The 18353-nt window shown below is 39.1% G+C and overlaps 1 protein-coding gene across 2 annotated transcripts in view; it reads left to right on the forward strand.

Moving 5' to 3' along the window:
• LOC122560192 (disks large-associated protein 4-like) overlaps positions 1 to 18353 on the forward strand; it is a 589090-nt gene that overhangs the window by 544405 nt on the left and 26332 nt on the right. The window contains exon 10 of one of the 2 annotated variants that reach the window (XM_043710586.1): positions 14783 to 14836. The exons of the other annotated variant lie outside the window; for it this stretch is intronic. Coding sequence (XP_043566521.1) covers positions 14783 to 14836 — 54 coding nt within the window. The remainder of the gene's footprint in view (positions 1 to 14782; positions 14837 to 18353) is intronic. 2 annotated transcript variants of the gene reach the window in all.

Below are 18353 nucleotides of genomic sequence, written 5' to 3' on the forward strand. Positions count from 1 at the left end.
TCAGTCAAATACCTCGAACTCAGCACCGCCTTCCTAACCTGCAATCTTCTTCCTGACTTCTCCGCCCCCACCCTACTCCGGCCTATCATCCTCACCTTGACCTCCTTCCACCTATCGCATTTCCAAAGCCCCTCCCCCAAGTCCCTCCTCCCTACCTTTTATCTTAGCCTGTTGGACACACTTTCCTCATTCCTGAAGAAGGGTTTATGCCCGAAACGTCGGTTCTCCTGTTCCTTGGATGCTGCCTGACCTGCTGCGCTTTTCCAGCAACACATTTTCAGCAGTGTATATAAGCTTCAGCTTTGACAGTCATATCAATGGAACTAATTCTCAAGAGTTTTCAGTCACAAAGAATGTGTTTGTGGTATCTATGATTGTCTGCTTTGCAAAAATGGTTATGATGGTCTGAATCATTTGCTACATGATTGTAATCAGGAGGTGCTTGGATGATGAGACATTCTGTATAAATGCAAGACTGTCTTAGGCAAATTTCTGGCTGTCATAGTTGTTCTGTGAAAAGCAAAGCTTTTAACATACAAGTCTGCATTCTCTGTTTATTCAATACCTCATTAAAACAGCCTGCAAACCTACCACTTTGAGCAGCAGCCCAACCAGTTGTCATCCACCAGCACCACCTCCACTTAGCTGAACCTGTTCTCACCTTGAATCTTTTCATTACCAACTCTTCCTCCAGATTAAAACTTTTTTTTCTAGGGATCCACATGGTTACAGCTAAACCTGTCTTTATTTTATAGAGTATGTTAAAATATTGTAATTGCATCTATTTTTCAAGCGCTTACGTTGCATTGACTGAATGCTTGATTCAAGTTCCATCCATCTCTCCTCCCTTTCTTATCTATCCAGTTGAGTGAGAGAATAACCTGCTATAGCTTCTGTTTTCATTTCTGCACCATTGTCTTTCGAGTGGCCAAGGATTTAGTCTTGCCACCTTCTATTCCTTATCTACATGCTGTCATAGAGATTTACAGCATGGAAATTGACTGTTCGGTCCATCACGTCCATGCTGACCAGATATGTCATCTAATGTAATCCCATTTGCCAGGACTTGGGCCTATATTCCCTCTAAACCATTCCTTGTCCTCAGTGACTCCATCCAAAAATGTTATCAGGTTCCATATTTACACTGTTGCCATTTGGCATTATCTAATGATCACCTCTCCCAAACCCTCTGATTCATCCCAATGCTTGCAATACTGGGTGAGCAGAAATTTCCTCTAATGTATAATTGGGAAAATAAAAGGTATTGCCTTCACTCCCTACCAAAATGTGGTTGCTTCGTCAGTCATCCTGGTAACTGAGGCAGAAGCGCACTGTTCACAAGTTTGTTCTTTTTTGCGGCATGTAGGTAAGGCCAGCATTTGTTTCCAATCCATGAGGTGTGGTAAGCCGTTTCAGAGGATAGTTAAGAGTTAACTGTATTACTGTGAATATGGAGACAGGTGGAAGCTATACCTAGTAAGGATGACCGATTTCCTCCTCAAAAGACTTTATTGAAATAAACAATTTTTTGTGATAATCCATGATAGTTACTTGATTGGTTTTTGAATTCCACCAGCTGCTGAGGTGAGATTTGAATGTATTAGCATGGGTTTTTGGGTTACTAGTCCAGCAACATTACCATTGCTGCTCTGCCATCCCAATTTCCAGATGCCATTTCTCTGCTTCTTCCTGTACCTATGCTAATAATGCAATACATTTGATATGGTGATCTATGCAAAGGTTACTGTAGAAAATGAAAACTCATGGTGTCATTAGCATGGATAGCAGCTTGGCTGGTTAACAGGAAATACGCATAAGTGGGCCATTTTCTGCATGGCAAGATGTAATGAATGGTGTGCCACAGGGATCAGTGCTGGTGTCTCATGTTCCTTCAATATATATAAATTGGACAGAGGAGCTGAAGCTTTCATAGTTAAATTTGCTCATGGTGCACAAACAGGTAGAAATGTAACTTATGAAGAGAAATTGAGGCTGCGGAGAGATAGGAATAATTTAAGTGAGTGGGCAAAGATCTGGCAAATGTGGAAAAACGTGGTTGTCAGTTTTGGCAGGAAAATGAGTTAATGATCTAAATGGTGAGAGATTGCAAAAGGATCTGGGCATCTTAAAGTATGAATTACAAAAGGTTGGTACACAAGTAATTAGGAATGCTGATATGAAGTATTGTTTATTGCCTGGGAATTAAGTACAAAAGTAGGATGGTTATGTTTCATTCATATAGGACATTGAAGAAACCCCATCTCCTTATTTAAGGAAGGATATAAAGAAACGTTAATAGACTGCCTGGAATGGATATGTTGTTTAATAAGGAAAGATTGGACATGCTCGGTTTAATTCTGTTGGTGATTCCAAGAGTAAGAGGTAATTTGCTTGAAACATGGAAGACTTTGAGGGGTTTTGATGGAGTGGATGTGAAAGGATGTTTGGTTTTGTGGAAATACCGTATCTCGAACTAGTGATTGGTGGGGTCATTGTAAAAGGAAATGTTTTGCCCATTTCAGACTGATGAGAAATTATTTGAGAGTTGATAAAGATAGTGGAAGCAGAGTCTTTCAATATTTTAAAGCAAATAGAAAAAGACTCAAAGCTGTTTGTGGTAGGCAGGAATGTAGAGTAATCAGATCAATTGTGATCATATTGAATGACAGGGCCAAGTGGTCTCATTCATTTGTTTGTATGTACATCATTAAACTGTGGATACCAGTAGTCTAAAATAAAAGCAAATTACTGGAAATTCTCAGCAGATATGGAGTGAGAAACAGTTATTTCATGTTCACAATTGAACACTTTGTGCCCAGTCAGTTCCAGTGGCTTACTGAACCTGTAACATTAACTCTGCTTTCTCTCCACAAAAGCTGCCAGGCCTGCTTAGTTTTTCTAGCAATTTCTGTTTTTGCCTTTTTGAAACTGTTCAGGCAGGGTCCACATCCAAAACTTCATTTTCTCTGCATACAGTAGTGGCCCTGTATTTCTAGTATTTTATGCCTTTTCGTTTTAGTAAAATTTCCATTAAATGTGGTCTCCAGCTGTTTTTTTTAATCTGAAGAATTTCTCCCAAATCGTCGCAGGTAGATAGGATAGTGAAGAAGGCGTTTGGTATGCCTTCCCTTATTGGTCAGAGTATTGAGCATAGGAGTCGGGAGGTCATGTTGCGGCTGCATGGGATATTGGTTAGGCCAGCATTTTAGAATATTGCATGCAATTCTGTTCTCCTTTTCTATCGGAAGGATGTTGTGAAATTTGAAAGGGTTCAAGAAAGATTTACAAGGATGTTGCCGGGGTTGGAGGATTTGAGCTGTAGGGAGAGGCTGAGTAGGCTGGCGCTGTTTTTCCTGGAGCGTCGGAGGCTGAGGGACAACCTTATGGAGGTTTATAAAATCACAAGGGGCGTGGATAGGATAAATAGACAAAGTCTGTTCCCTGGGGTCGGGGAGTCCAGAACTAGAGGGCATAAGTTGAGGGTGAGAGGGGAAAGATATAAGAGACCTAAGGGGCAACGTTTTCACGCAGAGGGTGGTGCGTATATGGAATGAGCTACCAGAGGAAGTTGTGAGGCTCCTACAATTGCAACATTTAAAAGCCATCTGGATGGGTAGATGAATAGGAAGGATTTAGAGGGATATGGGCCAAGTGCTAGCAAATGGAACTAGATTTGGTTGGGATATCTGGTCTGCATGGATGAGTTGGACCAAAGGGTCTGTTTCCGTGCTGTACATCTCTATGACTATAATTAGGCTAGTCAGCCCAAGAAGTTCAATCATCCCTACAGCACACACAACGCTCCTGTGTATCTTTTGGTTTGAACGTTGATCAATTATCACATTCACGCCATTACTGTATACAGGGAGTCTTGACTTGTGAATGTCTGACTTATGAACGCTTGTACTTATGAACAGATACTTTATATTGTCTAACTGTTGCGTTTTGACTTGCGTTTATGGGCTTGCAAATGGACTCAAACTGCATACTGAGGACTGCCTGTATTTAATATTTGAATGTTGTGTCAATTTGACAGTTAATATTTTTAATCAAGCTGTTGCCAATTTATCTATGAGTCAAATATCATAAATGTTTTGAACACTGTAACTGGGGATTTGGAAACCCAATGTTTGGCACTGGGAAAATGGTTGTCAAAATTACCATTTTTTGGTTTTGCTGGACAAAAACCCCTGTGCCCGATATGAGGTATTTGCTAGACAAAATCTGTGCCCTAGCTTACCTTTAGATCTCATCACATTTAGCTTTCTTCTTCATTCATAATTGTTTTGAAATAAAATTTTGCGCAATAGCATATTTTAAATCTGAATTATAGAATCATTAAGCACAGAAACAGACTCTTTGGTCCAACCAATCCATGCCGACCATAATCCCAAACTAAACTAGCTCCTCCTGTCTGCATTTGGCCCCAGTCCATCCAAACATTTCTTATTCATATACTTATCTAAATGTCTTTTAAATGTTGTAACTGTACCCGCATCCACCACTTCCTCTGTAAATTTATTCCATGCAAGAAATGCTGTCTCTATAAACAAAAAAAATTGTCCGTTGTCTTTTTAAAATCTTTCTCCTCTTACCTTAAAATGAGTTCTACAGCATTTATTAATGGTTTAAGTTGTGGTTCATGCTGACACCTGAAAGGCATGAATGATTTCTTGCTCTGTGCCTTGCTGCCCAATATGTCATTCTTACATTGAATGGATGCAGTTACTCAAGAGTCGTAAGCATTGCTTGAATTAGCAAATAGGTATTTATAAAATTCTGATCATTAATCTGTTCTTTTGGCTTGGTGGGTTAATTTATTACTTGATTTTGTATGATACTTGATATAATACTTACCGACTAGAAGATTGCATGCTTGTCTAATTTGACATAGAGCAGGATGGAATAGTAAGCGAGCAGATAGGCCTTCTATAATTGGCCTCAAAAGCTGATGTGTGTCGAAATAGCTGTGGTTTCCATTCATGGCTACTGCTTTTTAAACTTGAGAGAGTAAATGTAGAGTTAGATATTGGATTGCAGAAAAGTTGAGATTGTTTCTTAGCCAATTTTTGGCCATTTAAATGAAAATATTGAAAAGAGCTTGTCTGGTCATTTGGTAACATTTGAATGGATTTATCATGTTTATCTGGGCAACTTAGTACATTGAGTCATTACTAGTATTGAAGCTGTACTGAAGTTGTTTTGTTGTAGTCACAGCACCTTGCTGAGTATTGAATGACAGTCAGGAAGATGACAGGATCAAGCATTTTCTGTCTTGTTCGCTTTGGGAGCTTGCTTTGAGGCAGCATGCTTATGATAAGAATGAGTCCTTCATCTTTTTCATATTATTGCTTTCAGTATTTTTCAGTGACTTTTTGTTCCCTATTTTTGTATCCTTTATGTTGAATTCCAGATTGTATATTTATGAAAGAGAGATCTCAATACTGATCTCTGGGCAGTACCGCTATTTATAATCTCCAATCCGAAAGAAATATCTATTAACAATTTCTGTATCTTTTCTGTTCTTTAACTAATACCTGAATAATATTACAATGTTTTTGTTCTACCCAGAATTCTAATTTTAGCAGCATGTTACCGTGACAACATTTCATTGAGTTCTTTTTCAAAATCTTCAAACGTAGTAGCATTCATCAATCAGCTTGTATCCTCTACTTGTCTTCACCTATCCCCACTTCACCACCCTGCCCCTGCTTCTCATTTATCTGCAGCTCCCACCATAGCCATTCCCAGCCCTGAGGAAGGGTTACACATGAAATGTTGACTTCTCCACCTCCTGATACTGCCTGGCTTGCTGTGGTCTTCCAGCCTCCTGCCTGTCTTTCTTGTATCAAGACTTTCTCATTGTTTTGGTGTCGTACTGTTTCCGTATCCCCATATCAGTTGAAGCAAACACTCATCGACATAGTATGGCTCAAACTTCTTCATCTTTATTCTGAGCCCTGGAGAGGGAGACAGAGCGATTGCCATGTACACAAAGATAGGAGTTTTCAGTCTTCTCTTGAACACCAGATTCCTAAGGAATTATATAGTCGCATACAGGAAGCTGCATCCAAGTAAGGCAACATCTATATTGATTGGGTGACCGTTACAATCAGCGAGCATCAACAGTAAAAGTTAGGCCATCTGGCATTACAAATGGATGATCCTCACCAGCTCCTTGGATGCTGCCTGAACTGCTGTGCTCTTCCCGCACCACTAATCCAGAATCTGGTTTCCAGCATCTGCAGTTATTGTTTTTACCTTTTGATCCTCACCTCGTTAACTGGCATGACACAATGGATGTTCTTCACCTCGTTAAACCACTACCCTTGCCTCCAACACCTCATTGTTTTCTGCAAGTTCTTATCTGGTCAAAGTTATGCTAGCTGAGTCTTTGTCCTGCAGCCCGAAACTTAACTCTTTCCCTACCTGCTGATACCTTGTACACATCCTCATTGGTAAATTCTGTTAGAATTGCTAGATGTGATTTGCTTTTAGAGGTATCCACATGAGGTGAACATTATTTATCCTTTTTATAAGTTCAGCATTTTGTACTAAATAAAAAGTATCAAAGATCAATGGTAACAGGCTATCATCTGAGTTGGTTTTTAAAAATCTAAAGTTCCTTCAGATCTAGATAACCATACATGGGAGAAGTTAAAAGTTCTTAACAAAAACAAATTGATTTCTGCTTTTGTTTCTGATTCCTAGCATCCTCAGTTCTTTCAGTCTTATATTTAGTGGAAAGTTTGACACATTGCTTTGATTTGTTTCAGGAAAATGTTTGGTGGGAGTTTAAGGAGGCTCAAGTGATGCATAAGCACCCACATAAAGGATCGGTTTCTCTAATTTTTGGTACAATGTTTGGAAAAAAAAGGTTTTAATTCCAGAGATCTGATTGAAGTGACAAGATAGTTAAATTTGCAAATGTTGTACTTTTATAAATAAAAATTCAAAATATTTTCAGGTTTAAAACCTCATTTTATTTCCTATATATCTTCATTGAATGTTTACCTTTTTTAATCATTAGTATAGGGAAGCAAAAGCTATTTGTAGGAGACCATTGTTCTTTTTTAAAGTGATTAGCTTTTGTATGAATGTCGTACTTGCAGATGTTAATGAACTGTAGCGAATATAAAAAGATCACAGCAGGGAAGAGACTTGAACAAATCCTTACGACAGCTAAACTGTAATTAAACATAATAGTTTTAGTAGCCTAGAACCTTTTTCCTATCAGTTTTTATGATGAAATGAAATGGAAGTAACCTTTCTCAGTGAGCATTTGTGGCTTCAATGAAAATATAATAGTGGAGCATAACTTGTCTAAAAGTCCAGTACAAAAGTATTTTACTCATACTGCATCTGAAATGAGTAGCTATACTGAATGGTTTGCAGTTGTCAGGACATATTTGTGCTACAGTTTACCAATCTATGCTTCCACTGATTTCTAAATACATTTAAAGAAAGCTTTACCCTAGCTGGTTCATGATACCATTCATTCAAGTGGCTTGCCATTCCCCTTGCATTCTATACTATATGGTGTCAAACTCAAAAGGTGTGTGACAGCCCCATTCAGATCCATTTAGCAACTAGCTATTTTTCCCTTGCCTATTCTTCCACTTTACCATGTTTCTCAGCTTTGACCCTCAACACAGTAATGCACTCTGACTGAAATTAGAACTAGCTCTTAATCCCTGTTCTTGTGTATTCTTGAAAATACAAAATGTCTCACTTCCAGACTTCTGTCTTTCTGCTTGTGACTCATACAATCATGAGATTCCTACAGTGCAGAAGCAGGCCATTCAGCCCATTGAGTCCTCACTGACCCTCTGGAGAGTATTCCATCGAGACCTACCTCCCTAGTGTATCCCTGTAACCCTGCATTTCACCTAATCTACACATCACTCAATGATATCGCTGGGCACTATGGACAATTTAGCATGGCCAAACCACCTGACCCAGAGGGAAACCAGAGCACTCACAGACACTGGGATAATGTGCAAACTCCACACAAACAGTCGCCCAAAGATGGAATCTGGTGGTGTGAGGCAGCAGTGCTAACCACCATTTTAAATGAGCAAGTTTCCTCTAGTTAAACGTTTAAGATCAAAACCATACTTTCCAGTTCCAACCTGGAATCCACGCCTTCACATGTGGTGAAACTGACTACAAAAAAGTTACAAAACTGGAAATCTTAAATTAAAACATGCTGAAACTGGGTGCATTTTAATGAAACAATTTGAAATACTCACTCACTTATTCTTTGCAGGCATCCACTATGCATTTTCTGTTTTTATTTCAGTCTATTTGCAAAGTTGGCATTCTACTCATGCCCAAGCTATGATCCTGATTCTTCATCACAAACAATAGATTCTTTAGCCTATGGCAAAACATCGTTTCGTGCATCTACTCCTGATGCTGTTGTGTTCTTTTGCCATATTCAAAGGCCAGTGGCATATCTGTAATGTCCCTGGAATAATAATCTAGAACACCAAGCTAATGCTGTGTGGACATGTTTGAATCTCACCATGGCAGATGGTGAAATTTGAATTCAGTAAAAATCTGGAAATGAAAGTTAGCCTAATGTCATCCACTGTCGATGGCTGTAAAAATCCATCTGATTCACTGATGTCCTTCGGAGAAGGAAATCTGTTGTTGTTACCTGGTCTAGCCTAAGTGCGATTCCAGTCCCATTGCAATGTGATTGACTCTTAACTGCCCTCTGAAGTGGCCATATCCACTCCATCAAGAACGGTTAGAGTTGGTGTTAAATTCTGGCCCAGCCAATGAAACCACCCGCATTCCATGAACAAATTAGTCATCAGTACTAAGTGTTACTCAATGCTTACCCTTATACTTGCTTATCTGTTTTGGACATCCAGGTCCCCTCATTTTAAAATTTTCAGCTAATTTTTCAATTCCTTCAAAACTAACCACTATCTGTGAAACTTCCATCCAGTACAACTGGATTCTGTTAAGAGTCCAGATTGTTTGTAATTGCTCAGACCGTTCCTGTTAGGGTTTGCAGCCTTCTGAAATCTAAACTGAATTATAACCTTGCTGTGACTGTAAATGATTTTAATTCTTTTGTTTCTGTTGCAATGTTCGAGTTCTATGTGACTTCTGAATTATTGTGGCATAATGCCTTCTCGTGTGAACTGAACAACTTAATTTCTGGCAGCATGGTGACATGAATACAAGTGCTGAAAGAGAATAGGTTACTTTGCTATAAATGTTGTTCTTGGAAACTTGTGTGTTTTTAATATGTCTGAGAAAAATCGCTTCTCGTATAGTGTTCAAGTGTTATTGAGGGTTCCAACCTTGTGCTAATACGTAGTTACAAATAATGACTGGCTGGTACATTATGTATTTGGTTCATTTTGTCTATATGTATATTTTAAACAATGATGGGGAGGAGCCAGTGTTGGACTGGAGTGGACAAAGTTAAAAATCACACAACATGAACTATCTGATGAAGAAGCAGCACTCTGAAAGTTAGTGCTTCTAAGTAAACCTGTTAGACTACAACCTGGTGTTGTGATTTTTAACTTTATACAATAATGGTATTGTGCATTTCGTGCAAGCCTGCACGCAACTACCTCGCAATTGTTTAGTATCACTCGGGCAGTAGTGTTCTGCTTCTGCACAGAGATTGTGAGCAGCTATCGCAAGGAATCCTCTTCCTTCTTTTTGCCTTAGCCACAAAATAGGGGCTATTCTTAGCTCTATAAGTTTCTGCCTACTGGGCAATATATTTGTGAAAATAAAAAACGCAAAATATTGGAAAAATACACTGGCTTTAAGGGGGACAGAGTTGAGAGCGTGCACCATTTGTCAAAATTGAAAGAAATTACAACTAAACAGCATTTCAAAAGTCTGAAGAATTCTTATTCCATATAGCTATTTGTTCTACAAATTCTGCCTGGTCCATTGACTGTTTCCAGTGCTTTCAAATATTTTTATTTTCCAGTATTGTGCTTTCTCAGCATTTAAAGCAAAGCAAAATAAAGGAGGGAGAATACGCATGAGAAAATAATTAACCTTCTCAAGTATTTGAGTAGAAACAGGAAAAGATTAAATGGAGGGTATAATATTTGGGCAGCACGGTAGCACAGTGGTTAGCACTGCTGCCTCACAGCGCCAGAGACCCGGGTTCAATTCCCGCCTAAGGTGACTGTGTGGAGTTTGCACATTCTCCCTGTGTCTGCGTGGGTTTCCTCCGGGTGCTCCGGTTTCCTCCCACAGTCCAAAGATGTGCAGGTCAGGTGAATTGGCCATGCTAAATTGCCCATAGTGTTAGGTAAGGGGTAAATGTAGGGGTATGGTTGCGCTTCGGCGGGGCGGTGTGGACTTGTTGGGCCGAAGGGCCTGTTTCCACACTGTAAGTAATCTAATCTAATATAGTGAGTGAAATCTACAACAGAATATGCAACAGAATAGAGTTTGATGTAGGTGAAGAGAGTGGCAAAAGTAAACAGCTTGCAAAGGAGATTTACTCAAAGAATGCACCTATTTTAAATGGAGTCTAAAACGAAGGCTCCCATCCAATGTGCCATTCTTTTCCTTGTACTACCGTCCATCCTAATCCAACCCACCGATAACCAGCATTTTACCTTTATGGTCACTTGGGAGCTATCTTAAATGATAAACATATCTTGAATTTGAGTATTCAAAGAATATACAAAGCAGTTATCAAACTGTACAGCAGTTCGTAAGTGGCTTCTACTGCAGTAATCATTTAACCACACTTTAGAAAGGGAAGCAACATCTACTATGGTTACTAGGTCTCTGTAGACACTTAAGGTGTTACATCACTTCATTTTTTTCTCCTATAAATACAGTATTGAGAACTGACTGGAAATTCTGGGCACTTTGTAGCTTAACAGTAAAGTCTGTAAGGTATATTTTTATCAGCCATGCTCATTTGTACAATATGCATTTTTGCTAGCAAGGATGTTAGTTCATGGCCTCAGTAAATGTTTTTAATTATTTTTTGCACAAATATCTGAAGTTTGATGTGACTGTGTTATCTAGTTTTTTTTGCGTTTAAAGAAAAACAAATGGTTAACAATATTGATGTGACCGTAATTTTCCATCAGAGATTATTCCTTAATAGTTGGTGCTTGAACTTGATGTGTCATTAAAACAAAATCTTTTATTCAGAAATAAAATATTTAGAAAATGTGCATCTTTGTATACTTTTGAATTTGACATAAACGAAATTCACTTTTTCAAGAATATCTTTTGTGTGGCAGGTGGTTTGGGGTGCTTTTGTGTATTTCTGATAAGATTATATGTGCCACCTTTTCACTCCTGATATGGAGGTGTCGGTGTTGGACTGGGGTGAGCAAAGTTAAAAATCACACTTTACCAGGTTATAGTCCAACAGGTTGATTTGAAAGTACTAGCATTTGGAGCGCTGCTCCTTCATCAGGAAGCTGTGGAGTAGGATCATAAGACACAGAATTTACTGCAGGTGGGGTAGTCCGTCCAATGTCCTGGTCATAAACTAGTCTTTTTTAAACATGGCTGTTTTTGGAATATTGACATGGCCGGCAAGGTGGTGGTTAGCACTGCTACTTCACAGCAGCAGTACCCCGGGTTTGATTCCAGCCTCAAGTGACTATGGAATTTGCATGTTCTCTGCCAGGTGTTCTGCTTTCCTCCCATAATCCAAAGATGTGCAGGCCAGGTGGATTGCCATGTTAAATTGTCCGTAGTGTCCAGGGATGTGTAGGCTAGGTAGATTAGCCATAGTAATTGTGGGATTATGGGGTTAGGGTGAGGGAGCTGGGTCTGGGTGAGTTGATACAGACTCTATGTGCAGAATGGCCTGTTTCCATGCTGTAGGGATTCTATGATTTTGAGTCTGTGTTTCCAAAGTTACACACTAATTGCATTGCAGTAATAGCTATGAAGTGCTTAGGGATAAAAGTACTCCATAAAATGTTTCTATAACATATGGCAGTTGGGAAGACAATCACAAAACTGTTCGTCATACAGACTATGGAGCCTGTAAATTATCTGATCATCATGTTGCTATTTGCCACAAAACTGACTATACTTGCAAGCTGATTGTATTTGAAAATGATGTTTCAAAATCTATTAAAAATTATAGATCACTGTTTCCTGTTGTTCTAAAAAAAATTGCCTTGATCCTAGAACATTTGAGAGTGGATTTTGGGTGGGAGGCAGGCGGAGACTTGGGGTGGCAAGGGATAAGAGCAGAGACATTTCTAGTTGGAGAGAACTGTTTGAACATGAAAACATTTATCTTTTCTCCAAGGTTTCTGGCTAGCAATCGGGCCCCAAGACCAACTGGTTAGGTATAAGGATTTAAAGAGGGCATGGTACTATCAGACAGAGCTTCAAGGTAACCATTGCTGTATTGGAACTTGTGAAATTTTCAGCTCCAGACTACAGTTTGGGAAGACCAAGTATAGATTGGTTCAAACAGAAATAAATTTGCCGCAAAGGTAACAATGGAACATTGTTTATTAAAACAATGCTGATTAAAATTCATTCATGGGATATGGACATCACTGGCTAGGCCAGCCTTTATTGCTCATCATAAAGTGCAGTTAAGAATCAACAACATTGCTGTGGGTCACATGTAGGCGAGACCAGGTAAGGGTATCCTTTCTCACAACTGCTTTTCTCAGATCCCAATCCTTCTAATCCAATCTCTTGTACATTCATATACCCTCTGACATTCTGGTCATGGGGCTTGGAATGATCTCTGCTCAGTGAAGGGCTCAGTTTTACCCTGTTACATCTCCACCTCAATGAATTTTGGGCAGGGCATATCATTGAACTCTCCTGTCAAAACCTGTCTCCCATCTCCAGTACTCTCTGGCCTCTTACCTCCTCTTTATCCTTTCACAATGAACTGTCAGTGTGATATCAGCCACCCCAAATTTCTCTTTGAAGTTACTTCATTCCATCCTTTCACGTCTAAACCTCACTTTGCTATTAGATCAGTGTTGTGATGCTTTTGTTTTCTGACATATAGACTTCTACCATGCAGATCCTGAGTTCCAACTCTCAGATACTCCTTCCAATCTGCCCCCTCCGGGCTATGTACTTCAAGTAATTGAAGTCGCTGACATTGTTTCCTCTGTAAATCATTGATACACAGCTTCACACCTTACAGTTCCCCAAACCTGAACTAATAGTCTGCTTTTATCTTAGTATGCTTGTTCTTCTATCCCACTTACTTCTATTCTTCCTTGCATCAGCAGTTCCAAAGAATTATTGTTAACTTTTGTTCAGAATTATTGGGAATCAGTGATGTATTTCTCCACAGAAGTTGTCAGACCAGTTGGGTTTCTCCAGCACTTTGTTCTACTTCATATGTTCAGCATCTACAATATTTTGCTTTTATTTAATATTGGTGAAGTAAGTTGTTGTCTGTTTATAATATTTTTAAATTCACGAGGGCTGACGTATTGAAGGTTGCTTATATTGTTTATATTGATTGATTGTTTGTTTGTTTATATTATTTTTACTTGACTTCTCCCTTCATCTCAGCTGCTGGCATCTGGTTCTCAGTGCTTGATCCTTTCAAAAGTTTCAACTAAGTAATTACTGTCTCTATATGATCTCTGTGAATGAATTTTGGTGTGGTTTAATTGTTTGGAATGGCAATGGAATGTTAGGGGGATTTAGTGATTGTACAGATTAATGTTTTCCTCACTTGAACATGCTGAATAGCCATCAATAGAAGGAACACTTTTTAACCCTCTCCTTAGCAGTAACGAGCTAAGCCCAAGTGTAGCATAATTGCCATACCTAAATTGTGATCACTTAATGGATCATAAATGGGTAATTAAGCCAGTGACTTCATCAATTTGCTAAGCAATTGGTCACATTCATGAGTCATATACATAGTCATGCGTGTTTTTTTTTAATTGTTAAGTGCTTTAACAGTGCTTGGATCAGTGTTCTGTTTTGGGGGGCTTTTCTCCAAGCAATAAATAAGGATGAGACAAATGTGCAGATGCCTACAGAAACTGAAAATTATAAGACAAGCAGGAAATCAGGAACTAGTAGTTCAGTTTTTTTGGATTTTAAAACCTGAAGATTTGTGAGATGACGGAAAGAAAGAAGCATGGAGAATTTGTGCAGATTCCAACCACAACCGCTAATTCCTGTACAATTCCTCATGTAAGTGTATACTTTTCTGAAATTGAAATCCAGACGATGGAACTAATCTGGGATAATAGCACTGGTATATTAAGTTGATTTAAGTGAAGTGCACACTTGAATAAGTTGGCCTTTTGAGTACATACCTTTAATACTGAGTACGAGTTGGATGTTGCACAATACGCATTTTTCTTGTTGGAAAGAGCAGTTTTGCATCTGAGATTAAACTTACGTCATCCATTCTAGAGCCTTCAGCACATCAAAGCTGGGGTTTGCATCTAATGTGTAGTGTACTGTGGAGTTGATTTTCTGTAGATAAAATTGGAAACTTTGAATATTCATAAAAAAGTGAATACAAATCAGATGAGTGTAGATTTGTTGTCTGTCTGTCTCTCTCCATTGTGTTAAGCACAGATGTTTTAGTGTTTGGAATCTGTAATGCCACAAAAATCAAGAGAGTGCTGCGGTCGAAACTGTGAAGGGAGGCTCATCTGCCTGTGGGTTGGCTCCATAATTTGCTGCAGAGAACTTGAACCAGTGGTGATTTTTCGTACCAATCCCAGGAATAATGGTGCACATTTCCAATTATTCACACCCCTGGAAACAGCTGCCTAAAAAATTTTCATTTTGCACACAGATAAAAACCCGGCCACAAACTTTGTGTTGAAGAGGAACTATTCTGAGTCTGCTGGTAAGATATACTGTGTTTGTGATGAACGGTGTAATACGTACGAGAGCTTCAGAATCAACTTATTCTTGGCTGCAGGAATGCAGCAGGTGCATTGTCTGATGTTTGGGCTTTTGAATGTGAAAAATGCGTTGCTTTTAATTAAAAAAAACTAAATTCCCTTGTCCTTTTTTGTATCCACTACACTCTTCCATGATACTTAACTGTCTCTTTTGATTTCTTTCAATTTATGCTATGTTTTTTTATTTCATTCTCTGTCTTTGCTGACCTTATACAGGATGCCCTGTTTACACTGGAGCCTTTATGCCAGTGCAAACTGTGCCAAAAAATGTTTCCAGTGTGAAATGGCTGTTCTAGCACAGCTGTGGTGTAGCACTTAATTTTCAACCAGAACGTTGGCAATGTTGACATTTTCTCACTATAATACTGGAATAGCTGTTCAATTGGCCCATGATGTATCTTGGAAACGTGCATTTACATCATGATACAGGCACATGATGCAAATTTTCTTTTCTGGGCAACTCTGTGCTTTGCATGTAACCTGTATTGTGCGTTGCACTGCTATGATGCGATGTTAAGGAAATAGTTCTGCTTTATGCCTGGAGGAAATTGATACAACTCAGTAAGTGCAGTTTGAGCAGCAAGCAACATGTGTAATGAGTCAAACCTAAACGTTTTCATAGCATTTCATTTCATGTACTTTTGGACACAATTTAGTGTAAAATGTCATCTAATTTTCAGTAGTTTCATTATGCTTTCCAGTAAAATGAATAACTCTTTTGGGAAAAAGGGCACAGTTAAATACTGTTGAAGCCAAAGCGTAAAGATTATTAGTACTTTAATATTTTCAGCCCAAAATGTCCAAAAAGATGACATTTCCATTAGAATAAGAAATAATTTTCTTAATTGTTTGGTTGGGACAAGTGTTAAAACTAGTCTATCTGTGCAAGTATACTATTTTTACTGATTTTATTTATGAAATGTACAAATATATCACTGTTGTTTGTATGTAATTTGGCCTCAGTTCAACTGTTTCAATGGTAGAGGACAACCATGTGTGTGTACTTACTGTATTCACAATAAGTAATATGCTGAAACCTGCTAAATGTTTACTAAAACTACTGGTTTCTGTTGAGATTGCTATGTGTTCAGTAAAATGCAATGCACTGTTGCACGTGCACTTATGTCATCGTGTGTTGGATTTTTATTTTATATTGACTGAATTTTGTAGTGAAATTGTATTTTTAGTTTTAATATTTAATCCTCTATCAACAGCTTGCTTCGTGTTTTACTAAAAAAAAATTGTCAAATTATTTGTTTACAAACTGCAGATTGCACCCCCTTAATCGGCCATTTTTTGAGACTGGGGCAATACTGGACTTTGGGAGGTTGAGTTAGAGTCAAAGAGATGGTAAATGCATGTCAATCGGTTTAGTACCATGATTAGTGCCTGAAGTCCTGATGAGAGTTTTTAAGGCATCAAAACTATCCAAGTGCATTCAAAGCAAAAAATATTTTGTTACAATTGGATAAGCACTTCACTTGGATTTGCGTCAATCATATGGCTAATAGATTAATAATTTTCCAATTGGACACCAGAAACGGGATTCAGGGTATCAAAACTGGACAAAGTGCAACAAAAAGTAATGAGTAAAGATCAATGCTGAGGAAAGGTACTGAGATTGCAGAGTGTTGAATTATGGAGGTTCAACCTATACTTTGCTCAGTGTTGCTAGAAATAGTGTTGGTCATAAATTCAAAAATATAATTGCTGTTGTTATTCTTGTCACCATCCAATTCAAGTCAGAAGAAAATTGTTCTTAAACTTGCTATTTCAGACTGAAGTTGAAAGTTCAGTAATTGTTGATATGTATTTACTTGACAGCACAGTTAAATGCATTCTTAGACATAACTAAGTAATGGCCACTTAGCCAGCCAGCAATTAATACAAATAGAAGTTGGCCTTTTTCATAGAATCATAGAGATGTACAGCATGGAACCAGACCCTTTGGTCCATACCGACCAGATATCCCAACTCGATCTAGTCCCACCTGCCAGCATCCAGCCCGTATCCCTCCAGATGCCTTTTAAATGTTGTAATTGTACTAGCCTCCACCACTTCCTCTGGCAGATCATTCCATACACATATCACCCTCTGTCTGAAAACGTTGCCTCTTAGGTCTCTTTTATATCTTTCCCCCCTCACCCTAAACCTATGCCCTCTAGTTCTGGACTCCACGACCCCAGGGAAAAGACTTTGTCTATTTATCCTATCCATGACCCTCATGATTTTATAAACCTCTATAAGGTCACCCCTCAGCCTCTGACGCTCCAGGGAAAACCGCCCCAACCTATTCAATCTCTTCCTATAGGTCAAATCTTCCAAGCCTGGCAACATCCTTGTAAATCTTTTCTGAACCCTTTCAAGTTTCACAACATCTTTCCAATAGGAAGGAGACCAGAATTGCTGTATTATTTTCATGTTTGTTTTGAGTAGTGTTACTTAAATACAAACAAAAAAATTGCTGGAAAAGCTCAGCAGGTCTGGCAGCATTTATGAAGAGAAGTCGGAGTTAACTTTTCCTCAGACCTTTCCTCAGAACCCTGTCGTCTTGTGAATTTTAATTAACAGAGCACCGACAGCCTTTTGATGAATGATAATTCAATATTCCTATGCGTTGTGTAGAAAAGTACCTTCTGATTTCACTTCTCAATGACTGTTTCTGTTTTAACATTATTTCCATGTTCTGTCTGAGATAACAAGATTACTGACCAGATCTGCCTGCCTTCATTTCAGTCAAGATTCCCAACTAACTTGATCTTGTTTATAGGTTTGGAGGAGTCTTGGGTATTTGAGTGAGTTTGTGGAATTTTGGCTGGTTTGTTTTTATTCATTCATGGGATGAGGGCGTCACTGGCTAGGTTAGCATTTATTGCTCATCTGTAATTGCCCAGAGGGCAGTTGAGAGTCAACCACATAGCTGTGGGTCTAGAGTTACATGTAGGCAAAAATGAGGACTGCAGATGCTGGAAATCAGAGTCTAGATTAGAGTGGTGCTGGAAAAGCACAGCAGGTCAGGCAGCATTCGAGGAGCAGGAAAATGGATGTTTCGGGCGAAACACTTCATCAGGAATGAAGGCTGGGAGCCTTCATGGTGAAGAGATAAATGGAAGGGGGTGGGGCTGGGGTGAAGGTAGCAAAGAGTACAATGGGTGTATGGGGGTGGGGATGAAGGTGATGGGCCAGAGAGGAGTGTGGCACGGATAGGTGGGAAGGAAGATTGGCATGTAGGACAGTCATGAGGATGGTGCTGAGCTGGAAGGTTGGAACTGGGTTAAGATGCGAGGGGAAATGAGGAAACTGGTTAAGTCCACATTGATGCCCTGGGATTGAAGTGTTCCGAGGCGGAAGATGAGGCATTCTTCTCCAGGTGTTGGGTGGTGAGGGAGTGGCGGTGGAGGAGGCCCAGGACCTGCATGTCCTCAGCAGAGTGGGAGGGGGAGTTGAAATGTTGGGCCA

Source organism: Chiloscyllium plagiosum, chromosome 20 (genome assembly GCF_004010195.1).
Source record: "Chiloscyllium plagiosum isolate BGI_BamShark_2017 chromosome 20, ASM401019v2, whole genome shotgun sequence".
NCBI lineage: Eukaryota > Metazoa > Chordata > Chondrichthyes > Orectolobiformes > Hemiscylliidae > Chiloscyllium > Chiloscyllium plagiosum.